The 22556-nt window shown below is 45.7% G+C and overlaps 1 protein-coding gene across 1 annotated transcript in view; it reads left to right on the top strand.

Annotated features, from left to right (window-relative positions):
- Positions 1–556: 556 nt before the first annotated feature.
- The window catches only part of l(2)37Cb (DEAH-box helicase 16 lethal (2) 37Cb), a 76396-nt gene continuing 54396 nt past the window's right edge, over positions 557–22556 (top strand). The window contains exons 1-6 of the mRNA XM_089584319.1: positions 557–1032; positions 2317–2460; positions 8842–8900; positions 9272–9428; positions 15182–15354; positions 18461–18590. Coding sequence (XP_089440445.1) covers positions 835–1032; positions 2317–2460; positions 8842–8900; positions 9272–9428; positions 15182–15354; positions 18461–18590 — 861 coding nt within the window. The 5' untranslated portion in view covers positions 557–834. The remainder of the gene's footprint in view (positions 1033–2316; positions 2461–8841; positions 8901–9271; positions 9429–15181; positions 15355–18460; positions 18591–22556) is intronic.

Here is a 22556-nt window from a genome sequence, read left to right as displayed (position 1 = left end):
TCGTCGCCATGTCAGTCGTAAGTCACCGTACAAAGACACAGTTACAAATTTAATAAAGAAACTGGATTACATCGCTATCGATATTACGATACGCGACGCAGCGTCTGCCTTCGTTTCGGCGCTCGCGAAATCCGATGCTCCTCTGCCGTCTCGTGATCGCCGTCCCGCATAGTTGTCCACGAAGCACAGAGCCGCCGAAGCGGCGGAGAGGCACGTGCACTCATGCCAACACCGCCAACATCTGCCTGACCATAGTTCTTTCCTTCCTCCATGCTGACGCGCCATCCTCAACATTCGGTTGGAATGTCATTTGAGCAGGCCGTTGTTTCCCGCCGCGCCGGCCACTAGATGGCAACTTGGCTGCCACAGATGCCATGGTCGGTGCGGTAGAAACAACCTAGCGTCGACTGACGCTGTAAAGAAAAATTTTTACGAAGACTAAAAAAACTGTAGGGTCTCCTACAAAATAGGCTAGGACACTAACGGAGGTGTTTCCTTTTTTTTTTTTTCGTAAGGACAGGGTGATACAAAGGGAAAGTCACATATCCAAATCCAAATCTAAATCCCTAGGAACATGGCGCATGGCGCGCGTACGACGTGTTGTCGTTTTCCCCCGTGTGTTGTTGTTTCCAGCCATGGTGCCAGCTTTTGATTGAACGACGCCCGTTTTTCGTAATTGTGGCGAAGATCGCATCGTAAACCAATGAAGATCAAGGTGTAACAGCTGAGAGAAATTTTCCGCAGTGGTGCTCCGTGGTCGTCGCGTTGTGTGTCCGCGCACCGCGACGTGCGAGTCGGCCTGCTACTGATCGCTTGACTGAGTGTCCGCCAGCCATGGCTGGCGTGGAAGAGTGGGTCAACGATCAGCTGCACTCCATTCTGGGGTTGAGCGATCGCTATGTTGCCCAGTTTCTGGTTAACATGGCCCAGAAGAGCTCCTCTCGGCAGGACCTCGTTGAGAAGATACGTGAAACGGGCACCATTTCGGTGGACGACGATGTTGCGCGATTCATGGGGCAATTGTGGGACAAGGTACGCACTGTTGGCTCGTGTATCTACCCTTGATTGCCTTCGTGATAGGCCAGATTTGTTTAGACTTGAGAGAAGTTCAATGGAGCGATCGGATGTGGCTTCACTTTACCGGTCGTTAATCGTATTGTTGCTTTGCATAGGAAACGAAGAAGGAGGAGTCTGAAACAGATTTCAGAAGTAATTTTGGCTGACTCTTGCTGCATTTTCGATGTTTGGGGAGGGGCAGTTAATGTGCCACTTCATGTGTGCTAATGCTCTTCTTGGAGCACAACTGTGTTCGCATACCTAAAGGGAAAAAAAAAAAAAATGTCAATCGATTTGGGTAATTAGGCCAAATGCGGATGTGCACCCTAGTATGACGTCAATTGTCTGTTGTAGCTGCGGCCTAGTTGGTAGTACCAGGCTGCGACCTAATTACCACAAGTTCTTCCGTTTAGGAACTGTGCAAGCATCATTCGAATCACGTTCTCCTCCTAACTCGTTGGTGTTCGCATGTAATGGCTTGCTCTCCTGTGTAGAGTGCACCCACACAGTAGCCGCTGTCATTGGCCCTCGTGCAGCTTGGGCAGAGCTGTATATGTGGTGCTCTGCACTTTCTTCGCAATTTCATGGGGTTGGAGGACTGCATGAGCTTGCACCGAGTAATTTGGTGCTCAGCTTAACCAGAAACAATGTCTGCTTGGCCTTTTCAGGGGCGTTTCACTTTCTGCGGCTTCAGACCTTAATCGTGAGAAATAATATGCTTGCAGCTATCAAAGGCTGTCAGTTTTGCCATGTTGGATGCTCTTCAAAATCTTGGCGTTGACCTCATGCACTGTTGCATCATGTAGGATACAAGGAAAGAGCAAGCATCCTCAGAGCAAGCAGTTCTACTGTCGTTCCCCTGCGTGTGCGTGCATTGCACTGCAGCCACTTCCTCTTTGTCACATCAGTGTGTTGGCTAAAGCCTGCAACTTTTTACTGAGCAGTGAACTGCCTCGGCTACCCTGAGAGGTTGCGTCAGTGCTGAGTAAGACTGCAAAACTACAGTGGAGGCCCTCCGGTGATGTAGCCAAGTGGAGAAGGTTTAAAGGTGACGATGAAAGGGTTGGTGGCAGAGATGAATTGCTGAGTGTTGTTGAAAAAGGGGGTAACGTGAGAGAAATAATTCTCTTTTTTCAGCAACTGTTTCTAAACGTCCATTCAGCCAAGCGTTTTCATCTGAGCTGCTCGGGGGTTGTATTGCGGGGAGGGTTACTGCTAACTTTGTGGCAGGTGGACGAGAAGTATGCTGCATGCTTGCAGGTACCGCACAAAGAACTTAGGGAGAAGCCTGCACGGGCCCATGAGCGGGCCGTGCGTCAAGTGCTCGAGCAGAACGCCAAGTATGCACTGCTGCCTGACAGCGATGATGAGGCGCCCTCGACAGCATCGGCTGGTGCAGCCAAGGTTGGTCTTGTAGATGCTCACATTGCAGGTGCACTCATGGTTGCTAAAGTAATGGTGTGTTGTATTATGCGTGAGCACACGTATGCTGTAGTAGGATACGACTTAAAAGTTGGCCACGGTTCATGGCATCTTGTGTTACACTCACAATCAGTAAATAAAATTGCCTTTTATGCTTCGCATCATCATACAAGCCAGAAACATTAAAATTTTTTAGCTTATTATTTCGTCTTGTGATTAGTTTCTTGTTTAAGCAACAAGAAAAGCTTTGACAACAACGTGCTTTTTTTTTGTCATGTAGAAATTGCATGTGGTGGTCCTGATTGTGGGCGGAGCTTCACTGCAGAGTTAAGTTGTGTCTGGCTACAGCTTGTTATCTGTCCATAACTTCTTTAGTCCAGTGCATTTAGGGGAATTCCCAGTGGGGCATGGATTCCTAATGAGGGAATAATTATAAATGAAAATTATTCCCATGTTAGGAACCTTTCCTTCTGACCTGTTACTGTGAGCCAAGTGGTCGATGTTCAGCACTGAAGGTCATTTTCCCTTCATTTCCTGTCACTGCTCTCCTCTAATACCGCTGTGGTTAAGGCCCTGTGAATCCGTAAAATGTCGTGGATTTAAGCATTTTTCATGGAATGCATTTCCCTTTTTTTTCTTTTTTTTTTCTATTACATTAAAGGCCCCAATAAGGGGTGTTGCATAAGGGGTGGTAAGATTAAGAAACATACTTACTATAACAGAAAATATTTACATTTTCAGTGAACTGTGATGAGCAGGTGATGATAGCAGTGTTGTTCGGAAGGCCGTGTTCCAGTCTGCAGCTGTGTGAGGGAAAAAATTTGGAAAGGTGGCAGGCAGTGCGAGTACGTGGATGGACAATTTGTAGCTGATGGCTGGTGTGGTGGAATTGCAAAGAGGGTGAAGATAATAAGGTGCGATGCGCGTAGGGCTATGGAAAAATATTGTGAAATTAAGAAGGCTGGCAATGCGACGACGAGCTATAAGGGTGATAATCCAGTGCTCTTTTTAAGGAGGTAACGCTGATGTCATAAGAATACGATGTGTGAATGAAACGAGCGGCGTGGTTTTGAACAGATTCGAGAGCATTAATAGGATAAGCTTGATGAGGATTCCAAATGAGCAATGCAAATTCTAGTTTAGACCTGACAAATGATTTGTAGGCTAATAACTTTACATATTGGGGAGCATGATGTAGATGACGTTTTAAGAACCCCAATGTCCTGTTCGCTGGGGATATTATGTTAGTAACATGCAAACTCCAAGAAAGATCACTAGAGAATGTTGCGCCTAAATACTTGAATGACTGTGCTAGTTGCATAGGAACTTCACAGATTGCATAAGGAAAGATAGGAGTACTATGGCGGCGGTGGATGGAGTGATATTTATACTTGCGTGAGTTAAGTTCCATTAGCCACTCGTTTCACCAGTCCTGAACAGTATTTAGATCATTTTGAAGAGGAGGTTGGTCAGTGGTAGTAGGAATAGCATGATAAAGGGCACAGTCATCAGTGAACATATGTATGTCAATCAATCATCAATTATTCAATCAGTCAGTCAGCCGGCCACTAAATGAATCAGTCAATCAATCAATCAGTCAGTTTTATTCTCACATACACAGTACAGCAACGAAAAGGTGACTGAAGAAAAAGCCCAATGTTTGATATTACGTGTGACGACAAATAATTAATGTATATAAGAAAAAAAGAGAGTTTTAGAATAGGGGGCCCCAAGTCCTGCGGGCCCCAACGATACGGACACGTGCACAGTAGACTTAGAATAGGGGTTTTCTCTACACAGCGACGCTAGGCTTGGATTCGTTGACTGCAGCATCATTGTAGTCAAGAAGAGAAATGCTAAAAACTAAAAAATAAACAAGCGAAAAGTTTTTGTTTCATATCTCTGGTTACTTTTCTGCAGCACTAAATTCACATAAAATAACTGAAACAAACGCTACAAACAAGGAATGCTTTTGAAATTTTTTTAGATTGTTTGCCATGTGCAGCGCCATCGAGAGTTACCATTGCGCCAGAACACAAAATGGTAACTCACAAATGTAACTATTTTCATTTCTGTTGACATGCGCGCATATAAAAATTACTGCATAAATAAAAAAACAGAGCGTTAACGGAATGCCAGTTCTTCGTGGCCCCTTTTTGGACCCATTTGACAGTGGAGGTCATTGGTTTGAACCTCCAGTGCTTTCTGACATGAAACGACGTGTACTCGCTATCGCTAAGCCTAGCAGCTCTGTAAACACGGAACCAATTTGAAAATTTGGCTTGTTTTATGGCTAAAATTTTGTGGTGCAGGCATATTCAGACAAAGCGAAATCTTTGTGGGCCTTTTATTTGCCTTGAACATGAGACTAGCGAGAACAATGAATCTGTGGTGAAGCGAGAGGCCTGCTTCGACAGGCAGCGCTATGTTACCCAAACGTAACGCGGCGTTTGGGCACACCGGGCGCGGCACATAGTGTTCGCCGCTAACGTTAACCCATGACGCAAGGTGGACCTTGCATTCTGCGCCTGCGTACTGCAACGCCCCAAACTTCTAGGGAGCCGCCAAATCTTGGGGCCCCCTATTCTAACACTTACTAACGTAGTGGGCCGAGCACAGATCCCTGCGGGATGCGTGATGTTACTAATGGACAGTTTTAGCTTAGTTGAACATCCGGATGGCAAATACGGTAACGCGTTACCGTTGCTACTGTTGCCAGGCTTGCCTAGCTATAGTTGCCGTAGTTGCCGTGTTTGCCATACAGTGGGGCTAAAACTCTCTAATGCCTGTTCCACATGCAAGCGAAAAGGCTAGCCAATCCTGCTGTGGCACCGCAAAAACCTGTTTTGAGTTGTCGCGGCGATGAGCGGCGCTGTTCCAACAAGTTGGAAATTTTCACTGTGACGTGCCGCTCAATTGCTCGATCGCTTGCATGTGAACCAGCAGATTACAGTTTGTATTGTTAACAGAGACTAACTGGGAATGATTATTCAAGAACTCTTCAATCCACTTCAAAATATCGAGGTGCAATTTTAATCGCGAAAGTTTTTACAGTAGGTGTTTATGGGTACTTTATCAAAGGCTTTAGCAAAATCTAAAAGTATGATGTCAGTCTGGAAATGAGAATCAAAGTTAACGTGCAGATCGTTGGGTCAAGTTGCGCAAGTTGGGTTAAGTGGCAAGTTGGGTCTCACAGGAATAACCCTGGCAAAACCTGTGCTGTGCAGGATGGAAAAAATTGTTAGAGTCAAGAAATGTCATGATATGGGTATGGAGGACACTTTCCATGATTTTGCAAAGAACACTAGTTAGAGAGATGGGGCGATAATTTATAGGTGAGTTCTTGTTACCTGATTTGTAGACTGGAACTACCTTCCCGTGTTTTTAGTCTTTGGGGAGATGGCCTGTGAGGAGTGACTGAGTGAACAACAAGCACAACAGAGATGAACATGTATCTCTGCTGTTGTTCAATATTTTAGTGTTGATATTGTCGATGCCGGCAGAGGATGAAAGTTTGAAGTGTGCTATTGGATTTACAGACATGTAGAGCAACGACAGTATAATGAAAATAATGGCTTTTATCTTATTTGCACTAATATAACGCGAGATAGCAGTTTGAGAGCTCGGGTGAATTCTAAAAAGAAATATAAAGATTTTTATGCAATCTTAAATATTTCATGCCAACCATAGCCATGGGCGTCCTCAAAAAATGCAGATAGCGCGTTAAAATACAGAAGCAGTGGATATGACAATGTATATAAGATGCAATGCTTAAGGTGCGCGTGCCGCAACTGAGCAATGGCAATCCTCCGATACTTGAATGCACGCAGCCCACGCGACAGCCACTGCCCAGTGCTGCCTTTCTTTGCTTTCCCAACACTCGACTCTTTCAGTGGCTTCTCTTCCTCAACGACCCCCCCTGCCTCCTTTCCACAGTCCCCTCACGGTAGTTGAAAAGCTGGCTTCTCCTAATGGCTCCTCCCAAGCCTGGTGGTGAAGGTCACTTCAGCTACCTTGAAAAGCATGGGGGAAAAAAAGACAGGAAAAATTGACGCTATGTTCATACCTTGGTTCTGAATATAACATGAGGGGTATTCTTGGCTTGTCTTTGTTGTGTTTACGTACGAGGATGATTGAAGGGCTCTTGTCAAGGGTTGAACATTAAGCTTAGTTGGTAGGTCGGTTATCTTGCCTTCGTTCTAACTGCCATTGTGGTCCTTGCCAACGCTTATGTAAGTCTGTGGCGCTGGATGCTACGGATCTTGCACTGGTTAATTCAAACGGACTTCCGAAGGGAGGCCCGCATCCAGGTATGATAGGTGCGTCCAGAGGTTGTCGAAATAGCCCTACTTAGTATTTGTTCCATGCCGTGTAGTCACTCGTGCACCTCTGGTGGCAGGCGTGACGAATAATGGACAGCCCCATGTTCAAGAACAGTCCAACCACTTAGTAGAGAGTTTTAGCTGAGCGGGTTTGTGCGCTCGCTCCGCTCAGCGAGCTAGCGGGAGCGCTACTGCGCATGCGCGAAGCTCTCAGGCGGGAGCGCGCGAGCGGAACGGCTCCTCCGCCCCACTCCCGCGCGAGCCAAGCGGAGTCCGGAGCGGGCCGACAAGCGGGCCTCGCGCAAAGCCTTCTGGGCTCGCGCTAGCCGAACCAAACGTAAACATTCAACATGGCAGCCGCCAGCGCGGGTCTTGCCGGATACTTTTTGGCATGGCGAACAGATTGCAGGCGGTGTCGGATAACTTGCGAACGTAACTCGATCACGATCGACGCTCGCACGCATAGAGGATGAATGCACACGCTAGACAACGCTACAAATGCGTACACGCGCACGTTGCGAGGGGTGACTTGCGTGGTCTTGGCTTGGCTCTCGCAGTGGCAGACATTTAAATTTTTTTTCTAATACGAAAGCTTCACTGCTAAAACCAAATCACTGTTGTTACCAGAAATCATACAGCAAACGTAAACAGCTCTCATTTATTTATTCACGCATATATCAGAGAGGCTTACTTATAACCATTTTCTGGCAGGTCCAGTTACCACCACTAGGAGGCGCAACGAGTCGCCACGCTTGAGCGGACGGGGAAGACGCTGCGCTAAAACTCTACTCTTGCGCGACGCTCCGCTGTGGCTCCGCTGGGAACTGCGAGCGGAGCGGACAGTAAACCCGCTCAGCTAAAACTCTCTAGTTTCGGTTTCGCAGTTCTGAGCTTTGCGCCAGCCCGTGGTGATGGCAGCTCAACCAGCCACCATCAGAAAACCAAGCTAACCCAGCTGAGCACATTTTAGATGCTGATTGGTGCGTCGCTGGTTCCCCCCCTCCCCTCCCTTTTTTTCTTGCTACTTCAGCACCATTTCCTTCGCTTCTGTGCATGTGCTTCGGTTCGTCGTCCAGTTTTGATGTTTTAGTGCTCCTGGCAGTATGCACGCAGTAATGCATTGATGGAAACGTTAAAAAAGAGTCATTGCTGTGTCCTTCTTGTCTCAAAAGCAGGCACCCATTGCCTAGTCGTTTAATAAATAAATATACCGTGATGCAAGTAGTTGTTGACAGTTTTTGTTCGGGGTCATTCAAATGTTTTTTCCGGTTCCTTGAAGTTTGAAGCAGCGAGCTTTTACTGTATTCGTATACTTGTGTAAGGTTGCCACTTGGGAATAATACAGCATAGTTACTGGCGGCTGCCGTTTGGCCGCAGGGCCCCTTTGGGTTTGGTACTAGGCTCACCTGCAGTGTTTTCATTGCCATTGACACATTGGAGAACTTCAGAAATGGCCAGTTGTGAGCCCTGAAATTTCACTTTAATGATTTCACTGGCTGCTGTCAGTGTGCCTGTTGGTGCTTCTGAAGGGCGTTGCAGGAGCAGTGGTACACACCAGATGCTGTGCATGTGACGTTAGATCTTACGTCTTTCACTTTCAAGTTTAAATGCTGTTTCATAGATGCACCTTAATTTGGCCGTCTGGACGGATTGGTTTTTCGTGTGTAACTCCATAAAGGCTCTACCAAACGTTATGCAAAAGAATGCATCACGTTTTTTTCAAGCAGTACATAATCGTCATGTGTTATCATTCTCAATATAGCCTCCCTTACTTGCAGGGCTTTTGTATGTATTATTAAACACGTGTCCATTGAAGAGTATCGGTTGTGTTTGGTATTGACCAGTTCTTCCTAGCTGCATTAACCCATTGTGCATTACTGACTTCTCTCAGAAGAGAGTGCAGTGTTATTTTACACTTGCATAACTGTGTCACATTAATTGATGGCATGCAGCGTGCTGAACATGGCATCATGATATCTTTGGAAGTGGTGCCTTTTGCAGTCAAAGGAGGAGCTCATTATTCTTTTGTTGTTTTTTGCAGAAGTCATCGAAAAAGAGGCACCTTCGTCGGAAAGCAGATGATGGCAGCGATGAGGAGAGGTATGCCTGGCCATTAGCATGAGATTTTTAGTATGACAATAGGAGTCTACGTATAGGTGGCAATATGTATTGTGCATCATGACCTTAGTAGAGTTTTTTAGGACGTGTTCAGAAAATTTTTGCTTAATTTGCGCACCCTCTTTTTGAAACCTTAACTTAAAAAAAAACGCACAAATTACGCGTGTAAATACGGTAATACCGAGAACCAACCAAAAACTATGTTCTGAAATGAATGCCGAAAGAAGTGTTCCAAATTTTAAAAAATAAAAAGAGATTTCCAACCCTTAGTGATGATTTGTCAAGAAAAGTTATCCCTCTCTTGCATGAAAGAAGGTTTGGAGACATAACTTTTTTGTTGTTGTCTGCTGCAGGCCACCTGTGACTAGGGTGAAGGAGGAGCCCAGCTGGGACTCTGACCCTGAGGATGAACGGCTGCGGGATCTCAAGGAACGGGACGAGTTTGCAGCCCGGCTGCGGGATCGGGACAAAGACAAGACACGCAACATTGTCGAGCGCTCTGACAAAAGGGCATGTGGCATTCTCTTTACTGCTCACCTTCTCTTAAATGCTGTTTAAATTTGCCGCCGCCTCACTTCGTGGGGTGTGAGATCTGCTTGATTGTTGCCTTGGGCTTGACTCTGTGCCTTTTTGAGGATTCTGCCAGGAAACCAATTATAGGAGATTCCTGAGTGGTGGGAATCCCTATGAAGTGAATAAAAAAAAACATTGACAGTTGGCAGTAAGACATTCTGTTCAGCTGACTGGTCTTCAGATGATTGTGCACATCTTACAAAGATGTGAATTACACTTCACATGAGAAGAATATAGATAATGCAGCTGATTTACACTCTAGTTGTGTTTCGTGTATTGATTTTCCCAATTTTTGCTATCAGTCATCCTGTAACTTGGACAGGTTGTTATTTTCAGCATGGAAGTGATGCTCCGCATGTGTTCACGTTTACTGTTTACTAAACTGTCACCATCATCAGCCCCACTGTGCCCATTGCAGGATAAGGGCCTCTCGTGTGTGACCCCTTCCTTTCGTCGTCGTCTCTTTTGCACTATTTTCCCAGCATGCAACAACTCCAGCTCACCCTGTTTTGCATCCTTGTGGAAGGGGGCCTCTCCCGTATCCCTCCAGTTAGCCCTGTGCTGTGCCAGCTGTGGCCACCTCATCCCCTCAACCGTCTCATCTCATCTACCCACCCGACTTTCTGCTACGCTTGCCTTCTCTTAGAATCCATTACATGCCCTGCCAAAGCCCATTTCTTCCTCTTGATTTCAACTAGGATGTCATTAACGAACGTGTGTTCTCTCACCCACTCTGCCCGCATCCGGTCTCTTAACATTACACCTATCATTTTTCTTTCCATAGCTTGCTACGTTGTCCTTTAGCTGAACCCTTTTCATTAGCCTCCATGTTTCTGCCCCATAGGTGAGCACTGGTAAGATACAGCTGTTGTTTACTTTTCTCTTGAGGGATATTGGCAAACTGTTATTCGGTCATCTCAGGCAACCTGCCTAATGCGTTTCACCCCATTCTTATTCTTCTTTTCACTCTTGTGGTCCGAATCTGCAGTCACTACCTGCCTAATAGTAGGCATATTCCCTTACCACTTCCAGCGCCTCGCTACCAATTGTACACTGCTGCTTCTTTCTGAGACTGTTGAACGTAACTTTGGTTTTCTGCATGTTAATTTTTAGACCCACCATTCTGCTCTGCCTGCCCAAATCATTTATCATACTTTGCAGTTCATCCCTTGTTAGGCAGTGTCATCAGGGAATCGCAGATTACTAAGGTATTCTCTTTTAACTCGTGTTCCCAACTTTTCCTAATCCAGGCCTTTGATTTCCTCCTTTAAACAGGTGATGATTAACATTGGTGAGATTGTGTCTCCCTGCCTGACAACCTTCCTTATTGGATTTTTATTGGTGACTTAATGACGGACTATTGTGGCTGTGCAGCCGTTGTAGATATTTTCCAGTATTTTCACATAAGGTCATCTACACCCTGATTCTGTAATGACTACCGAGATTTCGACTGAGTCAAACACTTTCTCATAATCTGTAAAGGCTGTAAGTAGGGGTTGGTTATATTCTGCTCATTTCTCTATCACCTGACTGGCAGTGTGAATATAGTCTGTTTTCGAGTAGCCATTACAAAAGCTTTAAAGTGATATCTGTGAATATGATCAAGGACAGTTATCATTAGGGGTGTGCAAAGTTCGAAATTTAGAATACGAATCGAATACAGTAGACTCCCTTTAAGACGAACTCTAAGGGACCATGAAAACTGTTCATCTTATCAGAAGTTCATCTAATTAGGAGTGCTTTTTAAAATGATGTTCGAGCATGCAGTGTGTGTCCAAATACTTCGTATATGTGAACAAAGCAATGAAATAGTCTTTTAGGAAAAAAATAATTGCAACATAAGCATTTATTGCACTACTAGTGCAGTGCATCAGGCACTGTTGAGTGTTGCTCAGTCTGTTATTTTTTTTTGTGTCTGTCGAGAAAATCGTCTGCTTTCTACAAGCGTAGGCATATCACTTAACCTTCCAAGATATCCTTCAGTGCCCTCACAGGGGAGGAGCAGCGACAGTTCTGCTTTCACAGAATCGCCCTTTCAACGGAGACGTGGTTAGGTCTCTGTGCCTCCCCGTGTCGCATGGATTGTCGGCGGTGCAAAAAAGCTTTCAATTTTTTAGCTTTTTTTTCTTTCCTTCCGCTGAAATACTGCTTGAATGGTCGAGTAAAGCTGCATGGCTTGGGCACGGCTGGTCGGGAAAGTTCATCTTAACCAATTAGCACGTGTGCAGTGTACATCTTAAGCAGATTTTTTTTGCATTGACTCTATGGGAAACCAAATGACCACCACTGTTCATCTTAACCAAGGGTTCATCTTAAGCGAGTTCGTCTTAACGGGAGTCTACTGTAGTTATATATTCGGTTCATATCCTTATTCGAGAAATTGATATCCGAGAATTTCAGAATATATTGTAACTCCCTAATATTTGAAAATTTTAGAATATTCGCCAGTGACCATGTAGACCTTTCCATCGGGCGAGGAGGATGTCGAAACGCCTCCTCTCTGGGCTGTTGTGAAAACTGGTTCCGCGCCCCTTCCACTGCGCTAAGAGCGAGGCACACACAACAGCCCACCGAGTAATGTGGTGACGCCCAACACGGAGCCCCTATGGGAAAGGCTTTGCGGTGCTGAGTCGGTCGGATTTTGTTGAATTCAGTTGCAAAGACTATACTCTGTTTTGAAAAAAATAAGGGCGATAGCATTTGCCTGTTTATCATTTTATGAAATTGTTTTCATACTGCACAGATATTCAATATTTGGTTCAATATTGGAAGCCATTTTTTCTTCATATTTGTATTCAATTCATATTAAAAAAAAAATTCATTGTTCACACGCCTCCACTTATTAACTTCTGAGACAGGACTGTTATGGAGTGAATGTGAGAAAGCACTGACTGACTTCTTTCTTGTAACACGCACAAGTACTATTTTCTCTGTATTTAACACCATCCTCCATTGATTGCAGGGTCCTTCATTTGCAAGAATACCTCCCAATAGGTGTATCACTGGTGACCACCTCCACTAATTCATTAACATTGATAAGAAACAATACCAGTCCTCAGTACTGCTCTGTGGTACACCTGACAACAGGGAGCACATGCGATAAGCAGTGTTTAATTCCACAAACTGATTTCTTTTGGAGAGATATGCACTTACCCATGCTTTGGACTACCTTCCTTTATTGGAAGGTACTCCAGAGCATTGTAATTTAAGCGGTAGTTTATCATGAAGCACTGTATAGAAGGCCATAGAGGAGTGTCTGTCCGACCAGAAACATGAAGTACACTCAGAACTCGTGCACAGTCGAAAGCAGCTTAGTGCCAGTAGACTGAGTGAAAACTCTTGAATGTAATGTGCTCCAAAAGCTTACAAGTACTTGTATTTGTGTTGTGAACACTAGACAAAATAGCTTTGAAGCAGCCGAGCTAACACCTTCTATTAAAATCATTTCAGTCACCCCAGTCACCAAGGTCAAATTTTGTAATAGAAATACTATTGCTTGATTTTGTGCATACAGAGAAAAATTCCATGGGTGAAGTCCTTTAGTAGTGTTTTCGTGAAGACGTTGTGCAGGAGAGGTGTACAACATAATTTGGCAGCAGATATGAAGAAGCATTCAGTTGCACCATGGAAGAGGAATTAATGTTAGGCTCATGAAGATCCACCGCATATGAAAACTGATGCTATGGCTTAGAAGATATGGCTTATAGCACTATTTTACTAAAATTTCAGCATAATGCTGTATTGACAGGGCCAGCTGTTGATAATTGTTGTGATTGTGGGTACACATTGAGGAGAGGGTATCGAGCATGCTCGGTTGTGCATGTTGATTGACTTACTTGGGTGCGCAACTGCCAAGAAGCTACTTCTATGTTAACCTAGTGGTCGATGCTTGCAGAATAGAAGGAGGAAGAAAAAAAGCCTACAAGTGCAGTGCAGACCTGGCATGATAACAAATGCTTGTTATCATCCATAAGTTATCATCGACAAGACTGCTTGAAGTGTTTGGGCAAGTTGGTTCATTCCTTCAAAGGTATAACACATTAGACATGTGCACAGTAAAACTTCTGTTTTATTTCTTTGAAATGAGCTGCACTTGTACCATCGAGAGAGATCACAGAAGACAGTCACGTCTGTGATTCAAACTAAAGTACCTAAATTCTACAGCTCAATGCAAAGAGCAAAACTTTTTTTGAAATTGATGGGGTTAGCAAGGGAAGTAGGAAACAAACGAACATGATAACAACACATCATAGCAAAAGCAGAGTCAAGAATTAACCCGATGACAGGAAAACAGTACTAAAGGGGCCGGTCAACAGGTTACAAGGTGCCAAGCAAGGCAGAGTCATAGAAAACCGAAGCGAACGAAACATGCCGATAAACAACAAGTATGTTGTACAGCAAGCTCACACGTATCCGTCTAAGAAGGTTTACTGCTGAATCTAAGGGCCTGAGGTTTACCTGAGGAATGCCTCAGGGCAACTCCATTCAATTCCTGAACCTGAAAATCCTTTTGTAATTCAGGGTGTATTCCGTGCTATAAATACAATCCATACAGAAAAAAAAAAAAAAAAAGAGCCATCTTCCCTACAAAAGCGCACATTCAGAGCTGATCAAACGTGGAATAGTAGCTGGTTTTCTAGTAGTGCTGGGCAAAAGCTGCCCACACTTCACAAACAGCAGCTTTGAAAACCAGATTAAGCATCTTGAGCAAGCAGGTTATCCCACCGATGTCATCGTCAGTGTGTCTTCTGCAGGAGATAAAAGGAAGGAACAAGAAGGCTTTGCGGCCCCAAGACAGGGCGTGAATGTGATTCCTTATCTCCATAAAATTTCTCACAGCATGAAGAAGATTGGCAACAGATGTGATGTCAAGGTGCTCTTTTCTGCGCTGAGTAGACTGTGTAGTATTTGTATGGTTCTGTCCGAGAAATGAGGGACGTGCGAAGAAGCATGAAAAGCACTACATTGAGCCAATATGTCGGGCGTATAAACTCTGCACCGTGTGCATAGCATTGAGTGTGAGTTTTCAGCGTTGGAGGGGTCACATTAGTAAGAGGCCAGGATCTGAGCTGAGGTTCTTCTTTTTGCTGCTTTTGTAGGCACTCTGAGCTCTATTGCAAGGTTCGATGATACATATAACTATAGTGAGTGCTTAACAAGGATCCTGGGAGGGTATCCCCCCCACTTTACTTTAGGAGGACACTGCAATTGTTCATTGTCTCGCTGTGCAGCCAGTCATTGTGCACGTAAGGAGCACTTTTAGGAAGAGGCTGTAAAGATTGACACTGGCCAGTCAGTTTTGTCCCACTGACTCCACTATGATGAATTCCATCAAAAACTCAACTGTTGAAGTTTTTGCTTCATGACATGGACAACATCACCAGTCAAGAGTGGGAAGGCATTTTTTTCTTGCGACAGAATGTTCTCCTTCAACCCTGCTCTCGTACACTGGGCAGCAAATTAGCCTTAATGCTTCGTTACAAATCACTGAGAGCGTGGTACTCTCTGTCCGTGACTTGTTATTTAATAGCAGATGGCATCTTGTAGTAATGGGGATTATTTTGAGCCAGTGTCTCTCTTGCATGGTCCTTATGTCTTACTCTGGCTCCTTTTTTGTTGCTGCTGCTTTTACTTTTGTAGTGAGTGAGGGCTATTCCTGCACGTGCTGAGGCAGCCCTTTGCATGCGCAGGCATTTGAAGAGGCTGCCAAGCGGCTGAAACTGGAGGCGGAAGACAGGCAGCGGATCCTGCCTCGGCTGCGGGTGGAGTCACGTCGCAAGTATTTGGAGAAGCGGAAAGATGACAAGCTGGTTGAGCTGGAAGCCGACATCCACGATGAGCAGTTCCTCTTCTCTGATGTCAAGTGTGTACTGTTTCATTCGGGGCCCTCCAAACTTTGGCTCTTTGCATTGGTGAAGCCGTTCTTCCTGCCACTTTCGTAACGAGATTAACTGGTAGATGGTAAAGAGTTTCAGTAAAGAAGTGGCTCACAACAGTCTGCTGGAGAATAAGCAGGCAGAGTAGTGGCCAGTGTACAGGCGCTCACGAAAGCCCCATTTTCCAGCATCCGAGAGCCAGCAGTTAGGGTCCCCCACACCTTTGAAGGTGCACTGAAGAGGAATCTGAACTTGTCTTTTTGCCGTGGGAACTCAATCTGCATGTTCCGAGCTTTCTTAGAAACTGCGATTTACTGCCCTGTGTGGCCGATTTCCCCAATTAAATCGAATTAACGTCCGGCTCCCGCCTTTTTTTTTTTAATTCTGCCTTGTACGGTGGGCGGAGTCGTCCAACGCGTGGAGCGCCTTTCACCCAGTCCCGTGGCTGCTTGCCGCTCTGCCATCGGCGGAGTAATACGTAGTAGTCCGTAGTAGCAAATAGTCCGCACGTATTTTTATTTCTTCGGGCTTATTTTGCGGCTATATTATCTGCGAATGAAACTATTTATTCATGGAAACCTAAAAAAACAAAATAAAGCGAAAGCAAAGCCTCCACGGGACTGGGTGAAAGGCGCTCCACGCGTTGGTCGACTCCGCCCACCGTACGAGGCAGAATTAAAAAAAAAAGGCGGGAGCCGGACGTTAATTCGTTTTAATTGAGGAAATCGGCCACACAGGGCAATAAGTCACTGTTTCTAAGAATGCTAGGAACGTGTGGATCGAGTTCCCGCGGCAAAAAGACATGTTCAGAATCCTCTTCAGTGCGCCTTTAAGTTCTTGAGTGCATGTTGCCAAAAAATTGTGTGATTTCCATGTTCTGAAAACTTATATGGGCACCTGTACATGGCTTCATTTGTAGTGCATGTGTTCTTCAGTGGGAAAATTCTCCGCATAAGAATATTTCAAGTCACAGCAGGCAGTGCACAATGTTGGTACTACACAATGCATGGTTGAAGGGATTGTTGAAAAGGTATGCAGCAGCTTGTGCTGATTAGCTGAAAGAAAGCAAGTTGGCACCTTGTTATCTTCCAAAAAGACAAACTTGGTACTGGGGATTACACTGTATATCAGGGGTTCTCAGACTGGGTTCCTTGGAGTGCTTTTTGGGGTTCCCTGAGTGCCTAAAACTATGCACCCATACCTTACTTTTGCCAACTTTATTGTGGGACTCATCACACTGTAATTGTTCATTGCAGACTGTTCCATTGTGCAGCCAATCATGATTAATTGAATTTGAACATTTTGCATGCATGTCGGGCTGGAAGGAATTCAAGCCAAGATATGTGGGGTTCCCCGCGGCTAAAAAGATTAAGAACCTCTGCCTTACATTAAGTGGTGCAGTGGTGGGAATGTCTGCACTGCATCGGAGTCTGCTGCATGTTGCTACGAATGGGAGATGGGCCAGTGTGCTGCCAGCTCCAAATGACGTAACGAAAAGGTGCTGAGCCGCCGCATTGGCTCAGTGGTTATGGTGCTCGGCTGCTGACCCAAAAGACGCGGGTTCGATCCCGGCCGCGGCGGCTAGAATTTCTTTGGAGGAGAAATTCTAGAGGCCCGTGTGCTGTGCGATATGAGCGCACGTTAAAGAACCCCAGGTGGTTGAAATTTCCGGAGCCCTCCACTACGGTGTTCCTCATAGCCTGAGTCACTCTGGGACGGTAAAACCCATAAAAACCAAACCGAAAAAGTGCTGAGGATGGCCACTTCACTTTCCCACCTGCTGTTAGTGCATGCTGTGATGGGGTGTGCACATGCACGTGGACCTTGGCTGTTACTGTAGCCAGTACTATGCCTCTCGTAATAGAGTGAAAGAACTGGGAAGATTAGAATGGGGCATTTGGCCTCACGAGGAAAGTATACAACAGCTGCATCCTACCGGTACTCATCTATAATAGGGCAGAAATGTGGAGGCTGACAAAAAGGGTCCAACTTAAATTGAGGACAACGCAGCGAGCTATGTGAAGGAAAATGATAGGTGTAGCTTAGGAGACCGGAAGTGGACAGAGTGGGTGAGGGAACAAACGCGGGTTAATGACGTCATGGTTGAAATCAAGAAGAAGAAATTGGCTTGGGTGGGCATTTATGAATGGGGCAGAGCACATTTGGCAGGTTCTCTGAGATCATGGGGCAGAAACATGGAGGCTAAAGAAAAGAATTCCACTTAACCCTTTGCTCTGTGCATGTTTCACATGCATGCAAATGGTGAAATTGCACCGAGGATGTCTCTAGGAATTGAATGACAGCGCTTTCAAGCTGTTTCGACCGCTAGTTTTCTAGAGAAAAAGATGTACACAGTTGCACCAAGGACTCATTAAAAAAAGACCTCATTTTGATTCATGTTCTGTACCTCAGTCTCTTGGACATATGAGACAACTTGGATTAGAACTGAAAATTTCAAGAAGTATTTTGAGGCAGCTGACTGGGGGGAAAGGCTGAAAATTTCAGTTCAGTAGTTTTTCAAAGTGTTTTTTTTTTCTCCAAGATGGGCCTCATCGAACATTGCGCCAGTGCTTGTAAAATTGTAAAATTATGCAGAACACCAAGGGGGCTTATTGGTGAATGTTAAAAACGCATGGAATGGTTGGTTTATAGTTTAGTAGTACTCACCACGTAAAACTATTGTACATAGGCGCATTGTTTTCCGTGTGCTGGCACTTAAAGCAAATAGGGCATGTGTTCTGCTTTCATGTGAAGGGTTGCATTGAGGACAATACATGCGAGCTATGGAAAGGAAAATGATAGGTTTAACGCTAAGAGATCGGAAGAGGGCGGAGTGGGTGAGGGAACAAATGCGGGTTAATGACATCCTAGTTGAAATCAAGAGGAAGAAATGGGCCTGGGCAGGGCATGTAATGCGAAGGCAAGATAACCGCTGGTCCTTAAGGGTAACGGAGTGGATTGCAAGAGAAGGCAAGCGTAGCAGCTGGCAAAGGACAGGGTTAATTGGAGAGACATATGGGAGAGGCCTTTGCCCTGCAGTGGGCGTAGTCAGGCTGATGATGATGATACTGTTTGTTGCTCTGATGGACGCAGGCTGACAGAGCGTGAGCGCAAGGAGTTTGAGTACAAGCAGAAAGTGCTGCAGCTGGCCAAGGAGCACGACCAGGCACGGGAGCTGGAGAAGGTCCAGCGCTACCGCATGCCCCAGGAGCGCAAGGGGAAGGTGAGGAGCTGGGGGGGAAAAGAATGCGAAGGGTCTTGGCTCTTGTGGTGTGTGTCACCAGCACACAGGGCCTCTCTGTTTCACAAGTGATCGCTCAGCGAATTTCTGTCTAAATTTGCTGCGTTTTGAAAACTATGGTTAAGTGGATCTGCGAGGGAGGTTTTGAAAAAAAAAATTACCCCCATTAGCACCAGTAACACTTTTGTTCAAGTGCTGATTTTATATCTGTATACTGCGTGAGCTTACATTCTTTCTTGGGCAGGGAAAGAGTGTCCCTTTAACTAGAACACTATTTTGGGACAGTTAGAAACAGAAAATTGTTTTAATGAGTGTATAAGCACGCACTAAATATTTGTCCACATTAACCGACACAGTGCCATGAAGTGCAGTGTGCATTTGAAACATTGCTGTCTGAAACATACGGTGGCTCAGAGCAAGTAGCAGTAGTAAATGAAAAAGTGATACAGTCAAACCCCGTTACAACGAACTTCAGGGGACCGCGGGAAAACGTTCGTTATTCTGAAAGGTCGTTATAGTGAAAGCCCAAAAATTAGCCATAACAATAGCATTACAGTAACGCAAACGTCCTACCTTTGAAACGGTACCTCCTTGAACTCGTTTCTCACACAATGCACACGTGATCGTCGGACAAGGCACATTTATTTGAAATAGTCCGTGATCGTCTTCTGACGGGTGCAACAGAGACTCTGCAGAACGAACGATTCCAGACCGTCCGCATTCTTATGCACGCCTTCGGTCGCTGTGCCGCTTTTGGCTATAAATACCGTATAAACGCGTGTAAGGGCCGCACCCGTGTATGGGCCGCACCCCGTTTTCTCGAAGGCAATGTTTAAAAAAAAATAAATCCGTGTAAGGGCCGCACCCGAACTTTCCATGACCCAGGCGGGAATAGCCTTCTAAATGCACGCGCCGTGGCCTCCGCGATCGGCTCCGGCTGCGAACAACGGTGCGCTCGATCGCGGAGCGCTTGATCGCGGAGGCCAAGCACGCGCACAAGAGCTTCCAAAAACCGTCCAGGGATGGCGCCCGAGGCCGCAGCCATCATCATCGTCAATTTTTTCTCTCTCTCCCCCCCGCCCCCCCCCCCTCGCGACTTCCCGCTATCTAATCAGCATCAGTATCGCCAGCTCCAGCCTTTTATGGCGGATTAGCGCGTTCGCCGTAGTTGTGGCTTTCGCGTGCTGCCGCCGAGTAAGCACCTTATCAGCTACATGGCTGGGAGTTAGCTCTCGAACGCAGCAAGCGTGCGTGCGGCGGCAGGGAACTCGACATGGCCGAGAAGTGCGTCCAATGACCGTGCAATCAAAAGGGTGCATTGAGAAACACAAGCTGCAAAAAACGCGCTTTCCGAGGCGAGCCGTGTGAGTTTCCCCGAACTGCTCTGCTAGTGATGGAAATGCGAACAACGGCTACGCGTTGACAGCAGACATGCTGCGCGGCTTTTTTGGGATGAGCGTGCACCAGAATAAATGCTGTTCATTCCCTGATTGCTGTGTTTTTGCTTAAAAAATTTTTTTTTTTTGTAAATCGCGTGTATGGGCCGCACCCTGAAAATTGGCTCCCGAATCTGGAAAAAAAAGTGCGGCCCTTACACGCGTTTATACGGTATGCGGAGTTTTCGCAAGCAGTCCAACGCATCTGTGGCCGACACGGACTCGTCGCGGTCTTCCGGTGCTGCCGTAACGTCATCGTCCATGTCGTATGCAAGAAAACAACTGAAAAAACAAGCAAGAAAAACGTGATGCGTACCGCAACGGAGAAGAAAAAAAAAAGTCTCCGCCCGCATGTTTCTCCTTCCGCGCCATCTCAGGTTTTTGCGGGAAGCAAGTTGCAAGGCACCTGCTCTTCGCGCTGCGTCGTCTGCTAGCTTGGAGCTCCGGCTGCCGTGACGGATACACTGAAATCTAAGAATCCTCGAATTTTGGGATATGAGTTCGTAGTACTGAGGTGTTGTTAAGATGACATGGAAATTAAATAACGATCGTTATTCTGAAATGTTCGTTATTCTGAAGTTCGTAGTAGTGAAATATTTTTACATTTGAAACTATAAGCAGCCGGCGTGGGATTTCTTAAAAGTTGGTTAATCTGAAATGTTCGTTAATGTGGTGTTCGTTGTAACGGGATTTGACTGTAATAGGCCTGCGATGAAAAATAAGCCACAGCTATCTGACACCTCATTAACTTTTCTGCTGGGCTTAAACCACGCAAACGAGATGGACGAGAAATTGAGGAAAGTTAGTTAATAATAAAGCATGCCATTTTTAAAAGCACAAGTCAGAGTGGATGCTGAAATTTTGATAGGGGGACATACTCTTTTGCCCATGCAAGCAGTAAGCTTGACTGCCAAAATAGCTACCTGAGCAGCAAAGGACTCGGGAAATTAAATAACATAACGCTGAGGGCATCACCAAGCCTAAGAAGAGAATACTAATGATTCAAACATGATCTACAGGGAAGCATGACCAAACATGGGAAAATCGCGACGAAAGGAAGAATGAACATGTGGACAACAGTGCGCTGCATTGAAAATCCTGCTATATTTATTTGTTAAGACTGCAATCCACATTACGGATCATGGATTTCAAGCAACATTGGCAACCAAATGATGAATAAAATACATAAAAAGAATGATATTAATATGAAACAGCATAAATATTGCCTTCACTTCTTGACGATAAAAACGTTAAACACCATAAACCAGATCAATATGTGGGAGTGTATGCTGAAGCTATGGCCTGAGTAAAGTCGCTTTTATGCCACCAGCCAGCCACAGATGCGAGCACTTTCACCTCAAGACAAAACATTTATGAAACAAAGCCAGCACGTTTGAAAAAGGTAAGCTTAAACACGTTAAAACATAGCACAGCATGGACACATGCAAACGCTTTTTTAGAGGCAAGCATAAACAAGATTCAATAGAAGAGGTAATGAAGAACTATGGCACTTCACATAGCTGCACGTTTTCTGCAACATCCTTGAAGTGAGCCCGCCCAATCCTGTGCAGCCAAACTTTTCTTCTTTTGCATTGCGCTTCTTTTGCGTTGGGTGGTAAGCAAAAAAAGCCTTGTTGGTTGCGGCAACCAAAAGCACAGCAGCGCAGCATCACAATGGAGATCTAGTCTCTAACAGACTCGATCTGGTCCGCTGATGCACTCGATCAGTCCATTTGTGCTTGCAGCACTTTCGTCGCACTGTTCCGAAACTTGCGATCGGAGCGCACTGGAAAGAAAAAATACACAGAAGTGCAACACGCTGTCCCGCGCGACATGGATTGGTGAATGCGGTAGCAGAGGAGGCTGGGGCAACAGGAGGCAGTGAAGAGGAACTGCGGGTGGGGCGAGATCTAGTAATGGCAGTACTTTTGAAGGATAGAGGCTTTACACTACGAGTGGGATGTGGAAAGTGGAAAAGTGGGGGCATTGCAGCCAAGCTGGAGGAAAACACGTGTGGTTGTGCTGCCGCCGGTAGACCAAAGGCACATGCTTCTTTCCTCTTTCAGTCTGCCTGCCACTGTTGTTCCAGGAACCTTGCATTGCTGGCATGCTCCAGTGTCACTGCTAAAGTCACTCACCGCTCCGGACGCGCAAGAGCTATCAGCGCCAGAATCATGCGAGCAGCCACACGGCGGTGGTGGACACGCGCTGCTCGTGCCGTGTCTTTTTTGTTATGTCATATTAGTTTTCACTTTGAGCATGAACTGTTTAGTGCCACGCGTTATGACGTTTGAAAAGCAAAAGCAGCGGAGATGTGCCGACGGTGCCGGAGCATGACGCGCTTTGTCAACTGTGGTTGATCATCGTGATTGTAGTTGTTCCTCTCATGGCAGTTCGCGCTTTATCGTCATGAAACTTTTCTGCCAAATTTTGTACTCAGTACAAGCTAACAGGTAGTCGGCGTAGCGAGTTCGTTTTATCAAGGTCAACCGCCGCAACACCTTCGTTACAT

Source organism: Amblyomma mixtum, chromosome 3 (assembly GCF_055824585.1).
Source record: "Amblyomma mixtum isolate Tamu chromosome 3, ASM5582458v1, whole genome shotgun sequence".
Taxonomy (NCBI): Eukaryota; Metazoa; Arthropoda; class Arachnida; order Ixodida; family Ixodidae; genus Amblyomma; species Amblyomma mixtum.
This window is presented reverse-complemented; position numbering and strand designations above follow the sequence as displayed.